Below are 22,914 nucleotides of genomic sequence, written 5' to 3' on the forward strand. Positions count from 1 at the left end.
CACACTTCAATTGGCTCGGTTTGGCAGTGCACATTTATTCTCTGTCATACATGCACTGTTGGCTGCCCTCAACCTATTGTCTATATCGTCTGTCAGTGCCTGTCAGTGCTCGGCCCTAATTCCAATTTTGAAACATGTCACAATAATAATAAAATAATTAATAATAATAATAACTTTGATTTGTAAAGCGCCTTTTAAGGTACTCAAGTCCACTTTATAGAGTTGTCTCTACTCTGTTATTCTCTTTGAAACGCAGAGCAATGTCGCCCTCTGCAGCACAAAAGTGGTAGTCGCTCTAAATATGTTATTGCAGTGGCCTACTTGCAATGTTGATACAATGTTATAAAATGCATGAATAATCTTAAAGGTGAAGAGGATGTAAAGCACAACAAGCAACTCTGGGTTGCATGTTAACCATCGATGTGGATTAAAAAACTTCTTGTCAACATTGAAGCTTTTCAATGTATCTGGGATTGTATTGTCGTCCTGACAAAACAAGATCTTGTAGAAGTATTGTATATTTCACTCACTGTTGAATTTACCAGACGCTGTGCGCTCTAGTATACTTCACTTTATATTTTATATATAGATATGTGTATATATTAAATGAGTTTGACAGGAAGGAGGTTTAAGACAAGACAAGGCAAGACAAAGAAGGATAAGATAACATAAGATAACATAACATAACATAACATAACATAACATAACATCGTGTAGCAGCAAAGATGACAAAAATAAACAAATAATAAATAAATATGCAAAATAATCAAAAGGAAATTTAAAATATAGAGTAGGAATAATGCATAGAGTGTAAAAAGTTTACAAACAGTTGTATTGCACATTCACGGGCAATGGAATTGCACACACATAAATGAGTAAAAAGTGAAATCCATGTAGTCTATTTTTCGGGCAGGGCTGGCTGTACAGTTTGAAGCGTTAATATTAACTGGCTAAGTGTAAAAGTCTTTGTGTGGAGGTCACACACACACATACACAAACAAAAAAAACTGTTCATGATGAAGGAGGTCATCTGGACTCTTCCGCGTTGGGACCCCTCCCAGAAAGCAAGTACACCAATCAAAACCAAGCCTGAAAAGCCCAGTGAGTGTGCTGCGCTCGTCCTGCACCGCTGTCACCCTGCCGAGCTGCCTCCACCGAGCTCAGCTGGACATGTGATTCCTGCAAGTTACTCTCTCTGCTTCCTCTGAGCTGCAGCGAACTGTCCGGGTCTAGGTGCCGCTGCCTCCGCTCCTCTCCTCTCCTTTACGGGCTGCCTCCTTCTATGGCGTCCGTCTACAGCGGCTCCCACACCTTGAGCAAGCATGATGTGAACTACAGGATGCATTTCCGAATGATAAACGAGCAGCAGGTCGAGGATATCACCATCGAGTTCTTCTACAGGCCGCACACCATCACCCTGCTGACATGCACGGTGCTCAGTCTGATGTACTTCGCCTTCGCGAGGTAGGACGGTCACGCGGCTAGCGATGCTAGCCCGGTGGGGGTGTGGGGGGTTGTTAGCACGATGAGCTAACAGCAGCAGTGATGCTCTGTGAGTCTCCGCTGGGTTGGATCGCAGGAAGCGGTGTTACGCGGAGATAACGTCCTGACTCTTAACGTCGTTCACGTTCTCCTGCCATTCACATTCAAACTGAGCTGATACAGAAAGCTGTGACTGTCATATAATCCCAGTAGGGGACCACTGCCTCCTCTGCTGGTGTTAGCTTCTACCATGCAACCAGCAGGAAAACCTTACATTTAAAGTGCATGTGGGCTTTACAGACCACATTTCCTCCTTTTTGAAATCTACTGTTGTGTCTTTAGTTCGTTCCCATGTGAAACCTGAAGAAACGTGAGGCACAGTCACATCACTACAGCTGCCAAGGAAACAGAAAAACTTCCCCATTTGTGACTTGTGTTCCCTCTTCCTGCAGAGATGATGGAAACACTGACAATAACCTCTGGGTGGGGCTCATCCTGGTCACCTCCTTCTTCCTTGTCATCAGTGTTTTGGCCTTTCCAAACGGTTGGTAATAAATACAATAAAGAAAAAGCTTTGGAGATATTGTTTTGTTTGGGCGGGTTAACTGGAGGTGCTTCCTTTTAGCAAAAGCTCCTTTTATAGACAGTTTTGACCTGAGTCAATATGGGTCTTTTTATGAGAGGAATAAAGTAAACAAAATGAAACCTACCGTAAAAGCTAAATTTGAATACGGGGGTGGAGGGAGAGACTAGAAGTTTATTAGTTTTCTTCCCCACTTTTGTTTGTACAGTTCGTACACCGGGATTGTAAACATCTAAACTTATTGTGAGTTATTGTGGATAAAAGAAAAGCACAAGTGACGTGTTGCAAATGGTTGATTTGTTTGTTGTATGCGTAACATGTGCTTATCTTTCACATCATGTTCCTCATTGTAGGCCCATTCACCAGGCCACACCCAGCGATATGGCGAATGGTTTTTGGTGAGTGCTTGAATCTCAGAGAGCAAAAATAGCTCTTGTTTTCCGACCCTTAAATTCCCCCTCTTAATGTCATGTCCTTCTGCCGTCCAGGTCTGAGTGTCCTCTACTTCCTGTTCCTGGTTTTCATCATCTTCCTCAACTGGCAGCAAGTGAAACAGCTGATGTACTGGTTGGACCAAAACCTGCGCTACGCCAAGAGAGAAGCAGACGTAATGGTGAGTGGTTTCGGCTTAGGCAGAAAATGGTTTTTAGATTGATCCGCTATCAGGGGATTGTTAATCACTGTAATGAGGCTTTGTGCCCTGCTCTCTGCAGGAATATGCTGTGAACTGCACTGACATCACCTGGGAGAGAATCCTGAGCCATTTTGACATTTTTGCATTCAGCCATTTCTGGGGTTGGGGCATGAAGGCCCTGCTCATTCGAAGCTATGGCCTGTGCTGGACCATCAGTATTACCTGGGAGCTAACTGAGGTACAGAGGCACACATGTTGGCATCAGTATATCTCTGTCTGTAACTCCCTCTGTCTTTTTCCCTTAATGGAGACAATGATCTTATGAAAACATTATTAAAGGCTGATCAGTTAACAGGCTTCCAGATATGAGGTAGACTCTGATTCCGTTCTGTTCTCCTGTCTACGTAGCTGTTCTTCATGCATCTGCTGCCTAACTTTGCTGAGTGCTGGTGGGACCAGGTGATTCTGGATATTCTGCTGTGTAATGGAGGGGGCATCTGGCTTGGCATGACTGTGTGTCGCTTTCTGGAGATGAGGACCTACCACTGGGCCAGTATTAAGTACGTCCATGCAGTCTGGAAATTAACTACAACTGTGTTAAGATTTTTATCCAGCTTCTCAAACAAACTGCTGTACAGTTTTTAACATATTTTTAGATCCATGTTAAAATAAGTACAACATTAAATATTCATAAATTGTTGTTCTGTAATATGATCCCACGATTGGACTAAATGATTAAGGTGGTGGCATTACTTTCATCTGCCTTTGTCTGCTGCACTCACGTAATACTAAGTCTACCTGCATGCTTTTCAAATCCTTCTCTCGTGCTTTTCTTCCAGGGACATCCACACCACCACTGGGAAGATCAAACGAGCCGCGCTACAGTTCACCCCCGCAAGCTGGACCTACGTACGCTGGCTGGACCCCAAGTCTTCACTGCAACGAGTGATGGGCGTCTACCTCTTCATGATCATCTGGCAGGTGGGTCGCTGAGAAATCCTCTCCCGCCATCTCCCGGTGACTAAGTGCTGACTAGTCGGAGATCATCTGATATGCTCTGCGTGCTAAGTCGCGCTTATCTAATTGGCTTCCCCATTGTTGAAATCTAAAACCTCTGTCCTACAGAGATCCATATAATGAATGAGTGTCCTGCTGTCTACACGTTAACAGCTTATCCCATACGAGTAAAAGACAGGCTGGATTACTTGAGGGTTATTAATGGTAATGAGAAAACCGTGGATGGAGAACTTGAGTAAGCTCCATTGCACTCCACTAGAGTCAGCTATAAGTGCCAACAACTCTAGCCGCTGGCTGCCATGTCGATGAAAACTGGCGTTTCTCCCATTTCAGTATGGTGATGAAACAACATTGTAATTCTCTCTCCTCCTCAGAAAGATCCCAAATCTCTTGAGCCTTTAAAGAGTAATTACCAGTAGTAGAATTAACTGAAGAGAAGGGGACGGCTCTGTTCAGTGTGGTGACAGTTGAGCAGCTTTCTCCTCAGTTCAACCACACAGGCCTCGGGCCAAATGAGTGAATAGCACAGTTGCAAGTCTTCCTCTCATTATCTTCCATTGTGGACATGAATGAACAATGGTGTTGCCAATGTGTTACATCAAGTGTTACTTGCGTTGTAAGATAATCTTTTGTGTGCAAGTGTCCTAAACTCAACCCAAAGTGGATTCAACAAGATTGTTATACAATTGATATGCTGTGTATATAACCAGGGAAATGTTTCATTATGTATACCATAAAACCAAACCAGTCTAACATTATTTTACTAGAAATTACATGCATGTGATCAAGAGAGGTCCGGATCTAATTTACATTTTTCAGCACCGTCTGTACAGTTTAACTAAAGGCTGCAATGACCGAACTTTTCAATGCATCTTCCTGTGCTGTGTTTACTCACAGCACCCATTTCAACCTGTCAACCACATGTTTAACAAACAGAAAAAACTTTAATGGCTGCATTCCTTGAAGGTGAGCCAGTTCCAGGGCACTGCCTGTGTCCAAGCCGCCTCACTGGCACGGCTCGCTGGCCAATGTTAATGGTCCAGAGCCGTCATTAAAAGTTATTTCCACACCTGCACTTTGCTTCAATGACATCAACATGTCTGTTGTGAAAGATGTGCAAAGCAGGGCTCAGACTACAGGAGTTTTGAAAACCTAATACATTTTGAAATACAAAAGCAACACGTAAATGGAAAGAATCTTTACAATTCTTATAATCTTCTCGTCAACATTCTCACACAACAGATTTAAGAAATTCATTTTCTGTTTCGATTCTCTGGGTTAAATTGGCCAGAAATTCCTCTAGTCTGAGCCCAGCTTAGGTCACTCTGCACAGCGGAATGTTATGATTATCCAAGTATGTCATTTGTCTATATATAGCTTAGCTTTAGTTTTACATGACGCAAGACAACAGTCCTTTTAAACAAGTCAAGAATCAGGAAGGGAAATTATGCTCATCTTTGGTATGATGGACCTCAGCCACACAATAAAACGTATTTAATATTATTAATTGTATGAAAGTTTATTGAAAGATTGTAATATTGTTTGACTGTGTCTAAAAACGCCAAAACAATTAAACTCTAAATTACAGTAATATCTCTTATCCTGCCAATTATAAACCACACATTAAGTATCTTCTCTGTTGTATTTTTTTGTTCACAGCTAACCGAGTTGAACACATTCTTCCTCAAGCACATCTTTGTGTTTCCTGCGTGCCATGCTCTGAGCTGGTGTCGAATCTTGTTCGTCGGTATCATCACAGCTCCAACCGTCAGGTAGGAGCAGAGAACCGCTCCCCATAGAAACGGTTGATTTGACATTTTCTAAGATGAAGTATATTGATTCCTGCTTGTATCCAGTTCCTTGTTGTGACAGGTTAAGAAAACTGTCAGTCAGTCAAACAGCAGGTGAAATGTGTTTACACTTACACTGTTTGTTTTTGCTTTAGGCAGTATTATGCGTACCTGACAGACACACAATGCAAGAGAGTTGGGACCCAGTGTTGGGTGTTTGGGTGAGTGAAACCTATTATTTAAAAAATAAAGATATAGCCTTGACTTAAGCTTTTTAAAGTTGTAAGAACCCCACAATGAGTTGCACCCCCTGCATATTTGTGTGTGAAATGTAGTTCACTTGTGTATCCATACAGTTTGTTGTGAGCTTTTTTTCCCAGTTAATTTATAGTTTTCTGCAGATGAGTCCAAGGTTTCAGTTGTGTGTTTCTGATTTGTCCTCCCTTCAATTCACAGGGCTATTGCTTTCCTGGAGGCCTTGGCCTGCATTAAGTTTGGACAGGAGTTGTTTTCAAAAACACAGATCCTCTATGTGATCCTCTGGCTAGTGTGTTTGGTAAGTTCAGAGTTCCACACGTTTCTGTGTCACAGGGATTTCCTGCTGTCTTCTGTAGCTCATCTTAATGCTTTAATGCATCAAATCTTGAGCCTTAACTTTGCCACCAACACACTATCGTTTTTGTTTGTGCTCTTAGTTTTGTCCATGAATCATTAACCAGCTTCTGTTATGGTTTATCTGTTTCCAGGCCTTCATAACATTCCTGTGCCTGTATGTAATGGTGTGGTATGCAGAAAATTATGGTCCAAGAGGAAAGGTATGTCTATATGTGTCTTTGGTCTTGTTATGTCTCTCATATACAGTAGGTGACATTATGTCCTGGGAAATGCTCATATGGAACTAGTCAGTCCTTGTGTTTGTTTAAAACTCGGAAGGTTTACACACATGCATCTGTGCTCCTTTTAATGTAAATGTGAAAGCTATTTGACATGTTGTTCTCATGTCTGAATAAGCATATATTTTCACTTTTTACCCAAACAAGTTCATGGACAAATTGTACATTTCCAGCAAACTCTTTCCAAACAGAATTAATGTGACTGTCAAACAGTATATAAGCCATGTGCCACGACTAAAGAGTGGGCTGGCTTTTCTCCTGAGGAATCTCAGACAATATTAACTCTGAGTCCCATTCCCTCACATGTTTGCTGGGCTCAGTTACTTTTTCTATGTTTCCTTTCAAGTTGATGGTATGTGTGTGTGTCATGTGTCTGAACCTCCTCTCATCTCTCAGTGCTTCTCAGAATGCGACGACAGTAATTACACAGAATATGACGAACAGGTGTCAGAAGTATTTAAAGGTACAGTGTCTTTACTGGTCATTTAACATATCTTATAAAAAGTCTCAGTCTGAACTCTAAATGCACAAAGTTCAGTTACATCTTTCATATACTCAATATTGTGTGATGGTCATATTTTAGGAGAGACGGAGTTGGATGAGGACAACCCTACAACCAGACGGAGAGGGAAGGGCTCAGAGACCAAATCCACCAACGGCCTGGACGGCCAGTAAGAGCCAGAAGGTGGCGGGTGACTCTTAAACTCACCCCGAGGAGCCAGGTGTGAACGATCACGGGTTTGACCAGGGGGTGAAAGATATTACCACGCCCTGGTATTATTGAAGTCCAGAACCCACCCACCCCCCCACCTATAGCAGAGCGAGTGGAGATGGGCGGGACTAAGTGGATGACCAGGTCCATGTAGTGTAATTAGGGGTGTTCCAAGGGTTGGGCTACAGAGATGCACTCTATACCGTGAGCTGTAGTACTAAAAGCTCCTAAATCACTGATCACAGGTCTGTGTATTTGTGTGAGGAGAGTGAGAAACAGGATTTTTTGGTGTGTGAGAGGGAGAAAGAGGTGGCAATAAAAAGAGCCGATTCTATATGTGACTGCATGCATCATAGTAGCTGATAAACTATAATTTTCAAACATTTATCCTGCAATATATCAAATACATACAGTATATCAGTGATGGTTAATGTGCATTTGACTGGTTTATACACCGGTCTTAACTCCAGTATGTTGGGTCAACACATTTCAATGTTAAAAGCCATTTTGTGGAATTTATCACATTAATTGGAGCCTTTATGTTTCTAGCACAGAGAGGCTAAAAGTCTTTTTTTTATTAGTACCTGTCACAGATTGTCTATTCACATCCTAGGTGTTCACATTTGCTTTGTGTTTTTTTGTTTGTTTTTTACTTGAATGTGGACAGCATTTCGATGCAGGACGGCTTTAGCTTTGATCAGATCATCGTCTGAGTTTTGCATTCGACCTTGAACAAAGCGAAGCACACAGTTTAAGCACTTTTCAGAATGTTATTTTGGAGATACTGTACAGTCTGAATATTTTGTGAATCGTTTGTGACCTTGAGTGATTTATACTCTCTCTCTCCCTGTCCATCTGTGGCTGCTATATTTTTTCAATTTTTTTTCACTGTACTGAAAAAAAGGTGGGCAACTATTCAAAATTCCTGCATGTGTTGTCTGGCTCCTCCTGTTGTGTGCGGGTGCTTTGGTTCTACTGTTGACCTGCTTGTCATTGAATTTGTTGCATTTTCATGGCTCTGTCAAATTATTTCACTTTTTTTAGTAAGAACTTGTTTAGAATAGTCAACACATGGTTGTATCAAACCACAAACCAGGATGCCATTATTGTTCTTCTTATGTCTTTCTCGGTACTCGTAACATTTTAATTCACCCATTGTGCCTGTTTGCATGGTCTTTTTTTATCTAAACTTTTTGTTTCTATCAAGACTACACTTGGGCTTTTTGTGTTCAATTCCACTGCCCTTATTATAGCATCTCCGTGCAGATATATCCCTCATAGTCCTTGACAATCCAGACGTTGACCTCGGTGGAACGGACCATGCTACAGTAGATGATATAAATGGTACATTGTCTCTGGATTTAAAATGTAGTTTGCCAAAAAAAACAAATCTGCTGAAAATGACTTGTGCTGTTCTTTTTCACTGTGAAACAATGAAACATATTAAAATATTTTACATCTCCTCTCAATTAGTTGCTGAGTTACTGTTGAAATGATCGTCCCTAATTTGAATGTCTATGTATTATTTTGTGGGACTGATCTGTCCGCCCAGCCTCTTCTTGTGAAGGCAATATCTCAAGACCCCCTGATTTCCTCAAATTTTGTATACATTTTTCTGTTGAGGAAAACACAATCATCTTCATTACATCTGACAAACATTTACTTGAACATGGATGACCTGATTAGAATTTGGGGGTCAGATGTCAAGGGCACTGTGACCTCACCAAACCTTTTATTGCCTCGTAAAGCATTATCTAAAGAATTTAAGATTCAAGGGAAATTTTTTTGGCACAAATTTTCACTTAGACTGAAGGATTACCTGATTTGGTTTGGGTGGTCAAAAGTTCAAGGTCATAGTTGCCTCACAAGACATGTGTCTGGCCTCTTGAACATGACATCTCAAGTCTGCCTTCATAGAATTTCTTCAAATTTTGACGAGTTGCCACCTGTACTCACAGATTACCTGGTAAGGTTTAAGGGGTCAAAGGCCATTGTGACCTCATGAGTCTGACATTTGTTTTATGTAGATCTTGGTGTTTACACCTCTCTTTCCACAGTAAAATGTTGTATTACTCATTTAACAAATTCTTCATGAACTGGCTATCACACCCACACAAGTAGGAGCCACTCTGTGCACTGAACAATAGGGAATCATGGATGACCTTGCTCGACCTTTGAAGAGCACCATGCTGCAGCGGAGCAGTGCCAGATTGGCTGACTCAAACGCTGCCCGGCTCGGATCAGATTTCACTACGTCTGCACACCCTGAAACTCAGCGACTGAAATAGCTTCATCATGCTGACCTACAGCAACCTGTATTTCAAGAGACACTTGATGTTCTCTTTGGAAAAAAGTCAGAACAAAACGTGAAGAGTAGTAACAGTTTCTGGAAGACAGTCCTTGAAATATCCGCATGTATTCCCTCACAGTGAGTATTAAGGCCAACTGTGGCACTGTGTAACACCTGTTACACAGTGGCTTTGAAACTTAGCCACATAGCTTTCTATTTTAATACTTCTTATGTTTAAAAAAAAAAAAGGAATGCTGTCTGCTGACTGTGCTCTAAGGAGGCTGTCCTTTCAAAAATATAGGAACTGTAACCACTCAACCTCTCCAGCTTGTCTCGTGTCTGATTGGATTTCCAAAGGAGGGCAGTAGAGAGCCTCAGTGCTGTGCAAAAATGTCACGTGACTTTCTGGGCCTAAAGCTCAGGACATGAGTGTGTGTGCTTTATTCCCTCTCTGTTCGTCATTCGCTCCATTTCTCTTAAATTATCTGTCTTTTTTATGTCTTTTAGGTTCCTAAACCTCTGGCTGCCTGCATCAGCGGAGTGATCGCTCTGTGACCTTGGAGGTATTTCACTCATGGCTGTGAATCGTGGTCCCGGACGTCTTGGTAGCCTGAGTCCCGAGGGCATCCTGAGAGAGGCTCAGATCAATTTGCTGGAGTGCAAAGTCTGCTTCGAGAAGTTCTGCAGCCAGCAGAGAGAACGCAGACCACGGAACCTTTCCTGTGGCCATGTACTGTGTCTGGAATGCATCACAGCTCTGTCCCACCCTCTCCTGAGGAAGCTGGAGTGCCCGTTCTGTCGACAGCTGTGCAGGGTTGACAGCACCTCCCACTGTCAGGTTCTCTGTGACCTCCAGGAGCTGCTGTCGTCCTGGAGTCCCAGATCCTCTGCTCCTCCTCGCAGGGCGTCAGGGGGATTCAAGTCGGCTGCAGGACTGACATCCTCAACACTGCACCTCCACGCAGCTTTTGGTGGCTGGGGGACTCTCATCAACCCCACTGGGATAGCTGTTTTAGGGTCCTCAGGGACAATAGTGGTGGTCCATGATGGAGAGAAGGGGGTGGTTGTGTTTAGCCCACAGGGCAAACTGCTGAATAGCTTTGGGCGAAGAGGAAAAGCCAGTGGAGAGCTCTGGCACCCAGTGGATGTGGCGGTGACTCCCTGTGGTTACGTGGTGGTGACTGATGCAGGGGACAAAGCTGTGAAGATTTTCACCTCCAGAGGGAACCACGTGTTGACGGTCAGGGACTCCTTCCAGGTGCCCTGGGGTGTGGGCATCAACGGCGATGGGCACCTCCTAGTCACAGATATCCAGGCAGGCGCGCTGTTCCATGTCAAAGTGGACTATACTCGTGGTGTTGTTCTGGAGCATCGTACGGCCATTTCTGAGCTCCAGCAGCCAAAAGCAGTGGCCTGCTGTCCAGTGACAGGGAACACTGTGGTGATGGAGCACGTAACCAACCACACGCCTCCACCAGTGAGGCAACAAAACACAAGGCTCAAAGTGTTCAGCAAAGACTTCCACCTGCTCCATCAGACAGACCCTTTCAGCCTGACTCTGCAGTCCACAGTCAGGCTGAACATGTCAGGTGTGGTATTCGACGCAGCTGGAGATGTGCTGGTAACTGACTGTGACCAGGGGATGGTTTGGAGTCTGGGGAATTTGCAGAATGGCCCGGTCCTCATTCCTCTTGTGGGGGACCACCTGATCCGCCCAGTCGGCCTGGTGACACTGGACAACATGCTCATCATTCTGGACAGTGGAGAGCATGCAGTCAAGATTTATTCGGCCAAATCTGACACTGGATCCACGACAAAGCTCATGTGTGAACAGGCCTAGAGTATATGAAATGTAACTTAACATTTTGTTGTATTATTAAGTGATGAGGCAATAGCATTTCTAAATAAAAGCAAAGTTTTACAAAAAACCTTTGTATTAAAAATGAAAAATGTGAATATACTGGGTTCTATTGCCTGAGTCAAAGTAATGTTTGTGTCATGTTGTTATTGTTCCAGCTTTTAAAAAGTGCACCATGTACAGAACATACATTAATTTCCCCAATATTTCTATACCTGTTTAATCTTTCAGATTTCTTGTGAAATACACTTTTACCTTTCTTCCAGTCAAACAATCTGAATAAAACTGGAATCACCTGAAAAATGCTCGTCATTTCTGTCCACAAGGCCACAAACGGTAGACAGATTCCATCATTTTAGGAAGGGTGAAATCAAAATATAGAGAATAAAGGGAAATAAAATTGAAAAAAAATAAAGAAGCCAACACAAATATATATACATTAAATCTAAGAAACAAAAAAAAGGAACATAAGAAATAAAAAATAAACAAATAAATAAAGGGAACTCCTGAGGTGCTGCAGAGAGAGAGATTATGTCATCTTTATAGACTCTGTTAATTTAAGTTTTTCAATAAACCTCTAAATCTCTCCCTCTCTCTCTCTCTCTCTCTCTCTCTCTCTCTCTCTCTCTCTCTCTATCACAGCACCATGACCCATGTGGACAAGTTTGAGTGTGTGCGGAGCAGCGGGAAAGTGTTGTGTTTATGGAAAAGTATCATGTCAATAACAAGGATTAAATAAAGAGGGATGACAAAAATAAAATATCAAATCTCTCTCTCTCTCTCTCTCTCCCCTCTCTCTCTCCCCTCTCTCTCTCTCCCCCCCCCCCCCCCCCACCCTCTCTCTCTGTCGGTCAGAGCAGCAGCCGCAGCAGCAGCAACAGTCGAGCTCCCAGCGGAGGAAGATGGCGGTGGAGATGCTGCCTGAGCCCGGAGCAGGATACTGGATCTGTACGAGAGGCACACCCGGGCTGGATTTAACGGCAGATAAATGAGCATGTTCCGGTGTCTCCTCCCCGGGCTCTGGACTCTTTTCGAGGCCGTCTGAGTAGAGTCTGCTGCCCTGGTTTTCCGGCACAAACCCGGGTTTCTTGTCGGGGGGATTCACGGACGAGACTCTCGGCGGCTCGCAGACAGGCAGACAGGGTGGGAGTGAAGAAAGTGCACGAAAATGTCGGACACCAAGGTAAAAGTTGCGGTGAGAGTCCGGCCCATGAACCGCAGGGGTGAGTGTTCACACGACGCTTCTTCCACCATTAAAACAACTTTTCATTCCTTTCTCCGTTAGCTGCGTTGAGCCCGAGCTGCGTCTGGAGCCACTGTGTGGTTTCACAGGCGCAGATTTGACTTTTTCACACCCCCGCGCTCTGCTCTTACTTTTTTCCCCCAACAAACTTCTCTCTGCAGAAATTGAGCTGAACACAAAATGTGTCGTGGACATGGAGGACAACCAAACTGTTCTTCACCCACCAGCCTCCAATGCAAAGGGAGAGAACAGGTAAACAAAGCTGAAACTCTGCCCGCAGCCCGATAAATGCTAACATGTCAGAAACACACTGTTGTGAGTGAGAGCAACGCAGCTCAGTCATCTCGAGTGAGTGAAATGTCAGAACTATGCAGAGTGCACTCTCATGACCTTATTGTCCCACCCTGGTTGTTATACACTTGCAATAACATGCGGTGGTGACATGTATCTGTTTATCCACTCACCTCCTGGTGAAAGAACACATCTTCAATAAATCGTTAGGGCCAAAACTTATATCAAGATCAATAATATGTATTAATATATTTATTCTTATGTGTCTGTATCAATAATTATCAGGATAGATGTCACATCCTTATTTTTAATTTGTGTAAAGACTAATATTTGCTCCAGGGGTCTTAATGAGCAGAGCATGACAACACATTTTACAAATTGGAGGTAGATCAATGACGTTGACATCTGCTCACTTCGTTTACACAATGCTTAACCAGTATATATATTGGACTTTTCTGATATTGCTATAATAATTGATTTGGTTCAATCGCCTTGTTTAAACACATGATCCTAACACAACGATGAGTAAACCTACAGGGAGGGGCAATGTGGCCAAATATGATATCAAGATCAATATTTTCACCTCAGTCCATATATATGTCACATTATTATTTCAAATAGTTTAAAAACTGATTTTTGCTCGTGAGCTAAGGTTTAAACTGTTCCTCACGGACAGAGGAAGACAAACCCTTGCTATAAAGACAATGACATTTTTCTATACTGCTATTGATGAAAATTATACCGTGATAATTATTGATTATCGCTCAGGCCTGAAAGAAAACATTGTCACTTGATTTCAAACGAACACTTTCTCCAGTAAACACATGCAGTGGACACAAAGGAACTGGACGTGGTATCCGCTGCTCACCTGCCTGCCACATGATATTCTGTAATGTAATTCATGTGAACTTTCCAACACTACGTTATAGTGAGCGTTATAGTAATAGAAACAGTGCTCTGCATATTTTGGGTATCAGATGTTGAGTTTCAAGAGGCGGCTGAGCCTGGCCGACACACCAAGACGCCTCCTAGACAGGACAGATTAATGTGGAGCCTCGGGGTATTTACCGTAAATCTCCCGTAGTCAGAGCTCATTTGAATAATGTGGCGTTCCAAGTGGAGTAGGACCACACCAGGGCTGTTTTTAAGATGGAAAGGATGCTGCTCACTTCATTGTGGCACACAAAAAGTTGGAGAAAAAAGCATCCTCTCAATGTTTGTGCCGTCTGGCCTGCACACAGTGAGCTGCGGTCTCTGCCGGTCTGTGACATGCTGACATGCTCTCCGACTGCAACAGAGGGGGATGTCTGGAGTCGCACAACATGTAGGCTAATGACGGCTGCATGCTTGTGAAGTCATTCTTCAAAATGCCAGGCCTGTTAGCAACTGTCAGAGATCAGTTTCCCCCATCCATCGTATACTTGAGGCAGTTTTCTACATTTTCGCGCTCGGTTTGTTTGCTCTCCTCTGCTGTTGGTCTCACACATGATTAGACAGCTGACCTCATTATCCACAAGAGCAAATCGCTGTAAAAGAATGCTCATTTAGGGGAAAACCCCAAATCCACTTGTTTAATATTTTTCATTTATCATTCAGAATGTCCTTTCTGATGAATTCAAGTGAACAAACAACTCCTCAGGGTGCAGCACAAGTCCACATTGTGTCTGCTGAAAATGATTTCGCTTGAAGGAAATGGAGCAGCTAGCCAGCGTCAAGGCTTTTTCCCATGCCCCCGATCCAGACCTGTTAAAGAGTAACACTTTCTCTGCTGTTTCAGCATTAGACGGTATCGAGCTCTCTCTCCCCCGGCAGCCCTGGTCCGCGCATTTACCTGCATTTAGGGTTATTATAGGAACAGAAATTGCCACACAATGGCGGCGTTCCTGGCAATTAAACAAGTCGCGCTCATTGCTAACATATGTGGATACAGGATACAGGACAACACAACAAAACACTGTTGTGGGTGGGAGGTCAGAGGATCGACAACGCCGCCTTGTTGTTCAGAGAGATACAAACGTACCTCTCATTTAATTATAGAAGAAGTAGATATAATGTCTGACGTGTAAAGGATTCCCGTCGTGGACTACAGTACATCAAGTACAGTGCAGTGACCTTCTTTTTACTATGTCAGATTTCTTTTCTGTAGTGTAGTCCAGGCACATAATTACTTGTTAACATTTCAGTGCTGTGTGTGTTTTGGGTCTCTGTGTTTAGACTGCCATGGTTTTCTGCAACCATATAATTTTCCTCTCGGCTGCTTGCGGAGCCGTAAGAGGGGATACCCTGAAAGACTCGGCCTTATTTTGGAGGCACCTGTTCCTGTGTGTTGGAAATGTGTCAGATTTAGTGGGTATTAACGTGCCAAATATGGCTGCGGGGGCCTAGGTCCTGGGAACCGTTCGCTTCTCTCTCATGAGAACACTCAGGCACATCCTAAGAGAGGGAACAGTAATACATGTTTTTGTGTAGACACGTGAAATGAACAGAAATGCTGTTAATTTCTCAGGCTGTAGATTTTATAATACAGGATAGTTAAGATCTAAGCAAACGTGTTTTTAACCCTGATAGCTTTCCTTGATGACAAAAAAATAGTTAATATGCCTTCAGTTGTGTCATATACAGAAATTAGTCTCTAGTGAGGGGAATTGAACCAGCACCTTGTTGGTAATCATTCATTAATTGCCTAGATTTCCCTTGGGATCAATAAAGGATCTATCTTTGAACTTTCCAGGTCGCTGTGTGTTGATCAGGTTTGGCTCAGACCACACAGCACAAAAACATGTAAGTCACGTAAAGAATTTGAAGAAATATAATGGATTTTCTTCTGGCTAAGCCTCATTCTTTGCGCCGCCGAGCATTAAAGCGACACTCGTGATTCCACCCCCCCCCCCTCCCCCCCATCACCCCATCACCCCCTGGCTCCTGTTTTCCCTGAGAAGTGAACTATAATCTTGGCGGTGGGCAAAATGAAACATGGATTTTGACTCCAGGGCGACAGGTTTAAGTTTCCAGAGGTTCGTCTTTCATCTGCCTGTTAAGCTTGCACGAATGGCATATTTGAAACAGGAATCTGGGAAAGTGGTTTTGTTTTCACGCGCCTGTCTGCTCTCCTCTGGGGTTTAGTCACAATGAAGGTGGGGGTGGAGAGGGCAGGAGAAATACCTGAGGCTGCTGTCTGCACAGGGAATGAGCCTTTGAGCATCGGGACAAGAAAATTCCCTGCGACTCACACAATGGGGCCATATTACATCTATCATGTCCCAGCCTGTCCCTCTACGTGTAACATTTGAATAGAGGACCAGTGAGTCTTGCCATATCTTACTCATGCAAACCATCTATATTTCTATCGAGAGTCATTTGCAAAGTCCAAAGCTGATAACAATTAGCGGTGTAGAGTGATACACTGGAGTCTGGTTTGTGCCAAGGAGGGTGCTTATCTTTCCACCTTTTTTCATTGTAGCTGTACTATCAACTAAATATTTGTCTTTGTAGAGATGAAAACATCCCTTTAAAGTTCTCCCCTCCATGCTCATGTAGCTCTGCCAGTCCAGTGTTTAAAGACGATCAGTGGAAGCTTGCCTCTGTGTAATGCTGTCCGTAACCAAGCTTGTAATTTCCACCCTAATCTTGTTCTTATCACTAATGGCTACAGAAGCTCAATTGGGTTTATCTCCACTGGACTGTGTTATCTGCAGGCTGAGGAGAGGAGCTTCCTCCAACAGGAGCCTGCTCCATGCACTCCACTTCCCATCTTGGAACGACTTTAATGAAATGTTATTTTGTAACATCTCAGCTGAGGTCTTCCATGTGTATCATCTCACAAGCTAAATGGTCAAATAGAATTGCCCACAGTAGAGTGTGTACCTCGCCAAGGCCCAACAGTGTCCTCAATTCAATGAAGCTCCATCAAATTGCACATACTTACAGAAGGAACTCTTGAAATATTAAAGAAAGTAATAAAGTAATTTCTTGAATTCAAGAAATGATTTTGAATCAGACCCCCGGATCTGCATCCAAATGTAATGAGTTCTTCCCTGACATATATATTACACCATTCTTGTAGTTTTCAAGTAATCTTTCTAACAACCTAGCAAACCAACAAACAAACGGACAGGGTGGTAAATATTACCTAACTGGCGGAGGTCAAAATATATTTAAATTGTTTTTAAGTTTTTGTTCAGCATGTTAGGAAATGCATGATTGCTTTTTGTTTTGGAATAAGACGTGAAGATTTATATCTCTGGCCTATTTAGCAACAACAGGTTCTCCCAGCGCAGGACAGAGACTGGAAGCAGAGGAAATACTGTTGCTCACTCTGTTCAGCTGTAACAAAATTCACATACTGGCGCCTCAAGCACTCACTAACTTACACATTTTATCTCAGTTGTTTAATCTGTACAAAAGCTGAAGCGTAATAACTGCAATTTGCAGTTTACGAGTGGTTATGTGCCAGACGCTTACTTGGCTGTAACTTTCTGGAGTTCCTGCTGGTTGCCTGGCAACCCTGCCAAGAAATAGTTGGGCACATAACCCCTTGTGAAACAGTCAAGTTTTCAACTACATTTTCTGTTAAAAAAAACACAATATGATGTGTTTATTTAGTTTAAGGGGATTTTACCGAATCTTAATACAAAGCCAGGTTAGCTGTTTCCCTGTTTGGCTTCATATTTACCAAATAGATTTGAGTTGATTCCTTCTTCTCATCTAAGAGACTGAGCACATTTCCCCATGTTTGGTTGCATTTGTCACAACATTCTCCCGCCAGTGACTGCCAGAGACAACTCAATGTAGCCAATATATGTTTTGCTAAAGCCAGTACTTTGGATAAAGAGGTGTTAAATAAACAAACTTTTTAATAAAGGTGGTGAGGTGCTTCCGTGCTGTTGATGTTTTGAAGCATGGGTACTTTTTCTCCCAGGTCACACACGACCTCTTGACATCATGCTTTCCAAAACTTCCAGAACAAGCCTTTACAAAATGACAATACTGCCTTGTCCAATGGCTGCCCTCAGGAATGTTCCCATTGTCTCTCCATTTTGCTCCCTATGTGCCAATAATCAACCTTTCCATTCAGTAAGTTCTTGTTCTCAGAGGTAGTTGGCTGAAAACACACACAATGAGCCCAACTCTTAACTTTAAGACTTAATTCCGGCATGCTACTTCGAGAAAAAGGGTTGTAGTGTGCTGCTGATAAAAAGGAGTGCACTCCCAAATGGACCGTTCCCTGTTTGTTTTGAGGGTGGGACATTGTTTACATCTCGGTGCGGAATTGAGAAAAGATGGCGTCTTTGTCGAGCCTGCGCCTCATTAATCTCAGATGTGGCTTCTCATTCAGAGAGGAGCATATGTAAAAATCTAAACTCGGGCATTTCTTCCAGAGCGATTCTGGTTTCCCTTCTCGCATGATTCCCTCTGATGAGGCCTTTTTGAAGTTCTGAAGCAGGCTGGTTGTGTTTACAAGAATGAAATGTCATCATGAGAAGGGTTTTAATGTGGACTCACTTTCTGTTGCATTCCAGTGACATTAAATAAAGCTTTGGAAAGGAAAGGTGTGTCCATATGGAAAGCATAATATACTCATTAGATTTTTTTTATTTTCAAGCATACAATTACTGTATAAACACATTTATTGGACACATTTCCCTCTGTAATTAATTACTTTGGTGTTATGTTTTGCTCTTCGCGAGCATGCATACTCTTGCTTTTGTTGTCTTTTGTCCTTAGTAGCCACATGCCAAATCCATTCAGTTAAGTGACGTCTAGTAAGCAGACAGGGTCAGAGGAGGTGTTTCCTTGTAGTAAATGTGTCACTTCATCTCCCCCAGGGGAAGAACACTTGATATATTGAACAAATTGATGAACTTCACTTATATCTGGCTTGTTTGTAGCCTTTGATAAATAACCACATAGAGGGAGTTGGGAGTAGATGTGGTCGGTATCCCTCTCTGTGTTTCAGCTCACACAACCCCCGCTGCACCCCCGGCTCGTCACACGGCGGTGTCAGAAATGCCGGAGAGGATTAGATTAGACCCTGCCTGCATCATATGTTGTGTTGTGAACATTTGTTGTGGAAACTCGGAGGTCCCACACAGACGTCGTTGTGAGCATCATGTGCACCACTGATGGCAGGGCTGTTCATCAAGGCTGTTTTGGAGATCCAGAGTTTTGGCTTCCATATCGGAACTTTGACTCATGAGGTTCAGAGGTTGTCTTGCTTCCATGTTTACCAGCGTTGCTCAGCGACTGCTGTTTGCCAAGATACTGAAAAGTTCTGGAGTTATGTTGATGATCTAATGAGTGATGTCCCTCAGCCCCACCAAATATTTATTATGGAGCTAATTTTAGCATTTAGAACAATGATCCATGGACACATCACTTTCAGACATAAATAGTCAAAACTCTTGCAGTGGGGGAATTTCTCTTATTACATTTACTCTAGTATTGCACTTACAGTTACAGTTACATAATAATTAAATCAGAAACATTTTTGACATTTGTAGAACTCCTAGGGAACCATTGTATTAAACTATCTAACTGTATATAAAGTAGTTTAAATTAACCACACTTGACTACTTTTACTTTTAATACTTAAGGTAAATTTAGCCTAGTCTGGAAATCAGACCAATCAGCAAGCGCATGTTCAGGGTCATTTGATGCCAGGCTGAATTTAGCTGGTAATAATTCTGCAGGCTTTATTTATAGCAAAGTAGATATGAGGTGGTAAAGGTTATTTTTACATCGTGACATTAGTTCTTTTACTAAACTAAATGATCTGAATACTTCTTCCAGCACGGCTGAGTGATAAAGCTGTTAGTAGAGTTAGCTGTCTATGTAGCTTGGACAAGTCAGATTTGTTTCTTTCATCAGTGCAGGTTCTGAATGTCCTGCATGTAAACCTTTGATTTCACCCACTTGCAATGTTTACTCGTGGATCATTGATGCTAATAAAAGCCTGGTCAGTGACTCATTGGAATCATCTTAAGCGTAATTTGTCGGACAGGAGAACCCCCCCCCCCCCCCGTAAAACATTGCTTGGAATTCTCCTGCTCTCTCCTCCTGCGTGTGTCTGTCTGTGCAGCAGGGTGACCTCTGCATCGAGTGGGTGGGGACAGGCATGTCCTGTTCTAAACATACTGGAAGACCATCTGAAATGTTAGCTCGCAGCCTGCAGCAGCACCATGCACAGTAACCTAACACTTGCGCGCACACACACTTGCACATACAGATCTCAGGACGTTGTGTTTGGCTATGGAGATTGTTGAATTGTGATTTGTCTGAAGCATATCAACAGCCAAATAGGGTAAAGAGTCAAATGTGGGGTTAAATGGAGGCAAATATTTAGCAGCAGATCAAAAAGAGGAATTCAAATCTATGGGGGGAGGGTTGTTGTGCCAGAAAAAACATGTTTGTAAGTGTGTATGTGCCCAGGAGACATGCAGGGGGTAAATGTCATCTCACTGGGGGGTGGACCTCTTCCATGTGATGTACATATTCCATTTGAGCTGCAGGATTAAATCATCTGAGACTTGCAAAGCCTGCTAAAACACAGATGAATCTGACGCTATGTCTCTTGTGCCACAGCAAATGCAGTGCTGCAGCATGAGCATATCTAGCTTTGGATTTATTTGTTGTGATCGTGATATAAAACACTTCCTGGGGTAATATCGGAGCATATCCATGCTTATATTACCCCTAGCAGCTAACTCGAGTCAGTTGAAGGGAAATCCAATTAGATTAAGTAATATAAAAAATGCTGTTGAAGTTTCTATTTGGCTGATATTTCTCTGAGCGTAGGCATGCAGTTTAATATTTTAAATTGTAGAGGGATGCTTCTTGATGGGGGATACTGTAGATTAATCTGGTGGGTTGCCTACTGGGATAGAAGAGTGGAGTTTTTACTGGAATAATAACCCAGTGGCCTTAATCTTGCTCCAAATCCACAGGGGGGGGGGTTCCACTTCTCTCTTTCCCACTCTGTATAGCTTCCTTATTGGCACCGGCACATTCATGGATCTGCTAGATAGTTCAGGAAGATGCCATGATTTCAAAGCCTACAGTTATATAGCCGACTTTATCTGAGCCGCCTCAACCAAAAAATATTGAAAAACAGATTACAGCTATTATTAGATATTTCTTACTAAAAGTGTTCAGGAAATCCTCTAATCTGCCGCCTGCGACACATGATCAGTAGCGAGGGGGAGAATCATAGTAGTACATGAGGCAAATTTTCCATCTTCAGCCAAGTTGAAATCATTCATGAGTTATTTGGCATCAGGTAGCTGGAGGCAGGGGACCCTGAGCGTGCCGTTTGGAGACACACACATTAAATGACACAAATACACACACACTCCCAGCCGCCAATTGGACACAGAGACCTCAGCCTGGCCCTGCTGGGGCTACAGTGTCCCCCTGCATCAGCCTCGGAGGAGGGAATAATCTAATGCTATCTGGCACTTCTGTGCCGTACATGTATGTCGCACATTTGTTCCGCACAACCACAACAAAGGCTTTAATACGCCCTCAAGCACTTATTTGACATGGTGAATATTAAGCAATTGGCCTGTGGGCTTGGTGCTTGAGTCAGGTTTGGTACTGTACGACAGCTTTTGTTAAGAGTGTTCTAACTTCTTGTCTCTTTACCTGGTATTTTTCATCACCAGTGAATAATTAAAGCAAACTATATAAGATAGACACTATTGGCCAGTAAGATAGTTGGACTAGTGCACAATTCCATGGACGGTCGGTTGATTAAAGACATATTACATCCTGTATACGGCTGCTATCACCAGGCAGATGGTCTAAGGGGCTATCCTTCCAAACCAACCGGGCACACAGAGCTTTGGTCCACCAGTATTGCACTGCTAAATAAGCTTGGAAAGGAAAACAACTGAACTTCAGTGTGTGATAAAACAGAACTTTACTATTATATAAATTTGGATTTCTTTCGTGATATGTGTTTTTTTTATTTTGGTCAGTGATTATGTTGAGTTTCTTCTTTGTGGTGGAGGGTGTTTCGTGTGATTGTTGTCTTGTAGTTTGTCTGTGTCTATGTCTATGCCAAGGACACTATTTATTATATACATCATAAATATGGCTTAATGTAATTCATTTTGTATATCCAAATTAACCAGGTTTGATATTATGACACTGATGCAGAAAAATTGATATTTTGTCTTTCAAATTAGCACAATTTATAATCGTAGTATTTAAGAATAGCATTTTTTTTGTGAATAAGAAATGTTTTACTCTAGGAGAAATAATACAACATTTACACAACAAAATTTAATTCATGGGATCTTTGACATGCATGGCTTCTACAAGCAAGATTCAAAATTGCTAAGAGAGCCACAGATTTCTGAGGAGATTAAAGGGATTATGTCCAGAGCAGGGTGGGAGAACTAGAGCCTAATGCACTTAAATGTATTGAGGAGGAGGTCTTAACATTGTGATGGGATGAAGAGGAGGAGGAGGAGAAGAAGAGTCTGTAACACTGAATCCAACTCTTAAATCCAGTCTAGTTTTAAGAAAGAAATTTGAAAAGACTTTGTGAGGAAGCAGTATTTGTATGATATCCTAAATATAGCATTTTCGAAACAGTTCCCCCCATTGTCCTGCTGAGCATTCCTAGACTACCAGATATGGCTGCATATTCTGTACATACAGTCGATGACACAGTGAGCAAGAGCCACGAAACCACTGCAGTGACTCTGTAAAGGCTGAGTTTCTGCTGCAGATGCTGAAATTCTGCTTCAGACTCCGTCCGGGGGAGGATTTCATACCTGCATGTGTGTGTTTCCGGATTTGTGACTGATGTCTTTTTGCTCTCCCTAGGGATACATCTGTTTTCTCTTTTTATCTGTTTCTTCTTTCTTTACGAAGTTGTAACTGCTGTCAGTGTATTTATTATCACAGCACTCCCATGCACTTCTTTCATCTTTGAAATCTCCCCTTTGGAGACACACTGACGCTTGAGCAATTTCTTCTTTATTACCTTTTGAGTTGACATGCATGGAGACCTTCTTATTTCAGTGCCCCCTGCTGTCTGAAGCTGATTCATATCTCGTGCTATAGCCCCTCGTGTCCGTCCCCTCTCTTCCCTGCAGTATGGGTATGCGGGACAG

At 42.6% G+C, this 22,914-nt stretch overlaps 3 protein-coding genes across 8 annotated transcripts in view; all 3 read left to right on the plus strand.

The window, feature by feature from the left end:
- The first annotated feature begins 962 nt into the window (after positions 1-962).
- On the plus strand, positions 963-8,580 carry ptdss1a (phosphatidylserine synthase 1a). The gene is made up of 13 exons (XM_062399406.1): positions 963-1,464; positions 1,935-2,026; positions 2,419-2,463; positions 2,554-2,678; positions 2,779-2,937; positions 3,108-3,259; positions 3,539-3,680; positions 5,376-5,488; positions 5,662-5,727; positions 5,963-6,062; positions 6,253-6,321; positions 6,796-6,862; positions 6,983-8,580. The coding sequence occupies exons 1-13, from the start codon at positions 1,283-1,285 to the stop codon at positions 7,072-7,074; spliced, it is 1,404 nt and encodes a 467-aa protein (XP_062255390.1). The 5' UTR covers positions 963-1,282; the 3' UTR covers positions 7,075-8,580.
- Positions 8,581-9,824: 1,244 nt separating this feature from the next.
- On the plus strand, positions 9,825-11,519 carry LOC133964439 (E3 ubiquitin-protein ligase NHLRC1-like). The gene has a single exon (XM_062398515.1). The coding sequence runs from the start codon at positions 9,976-9,978 to the stop codon at positions 11,239-11,241; it is 1,266 nt and encodes a 421-aa protein (XP_062254499.1). The 5' UTR covers positions 9,825-9,975; the 3' UTR covers positions 11,242-11,519.
- A 626-nt stretch (positions 11,520-12,145) lies between these two features.
- kif13a (kinesin family member 13A) overlaps positions 12,146-22,914 on the plus strand; it is a 35,003-nt gene continuing 24,234 nt past the window's right edge. For all 6 annotated transcript variants that reach the window (XM_062400189.1, XM_062400190.1, XM_062400193.1 and 3 more), the window contains exons 1-2: positions 12,146-12,482; positions 12,664-12,754. In XM_062400189.1, coding sequence (XP_062256173.1) covers positions 12,428-12,482; positions 12,664-12,754 — 146 coding nt within the window. In that variant the 5' untranslated portion in view covers positions 12,146-12,427. The remainder of the gene's footprint in view (positions 12,483-12,663; positions 12,755-22,914) is intronic.

This window comes from Platichthys flesus, chromosome 11 (assembly GCF_949316205.1).
Source record: "Platichthys flesus chromosome 11, fPlaFle2.1, whole genome shotgun sequence".
Taxonomy (NCBI): Eukaryota; Metazoa; Chordata; class Actinopteri; order Pleuronectiformes; family Pleuronectidae; genus Platichthys; species Platichthys flesus.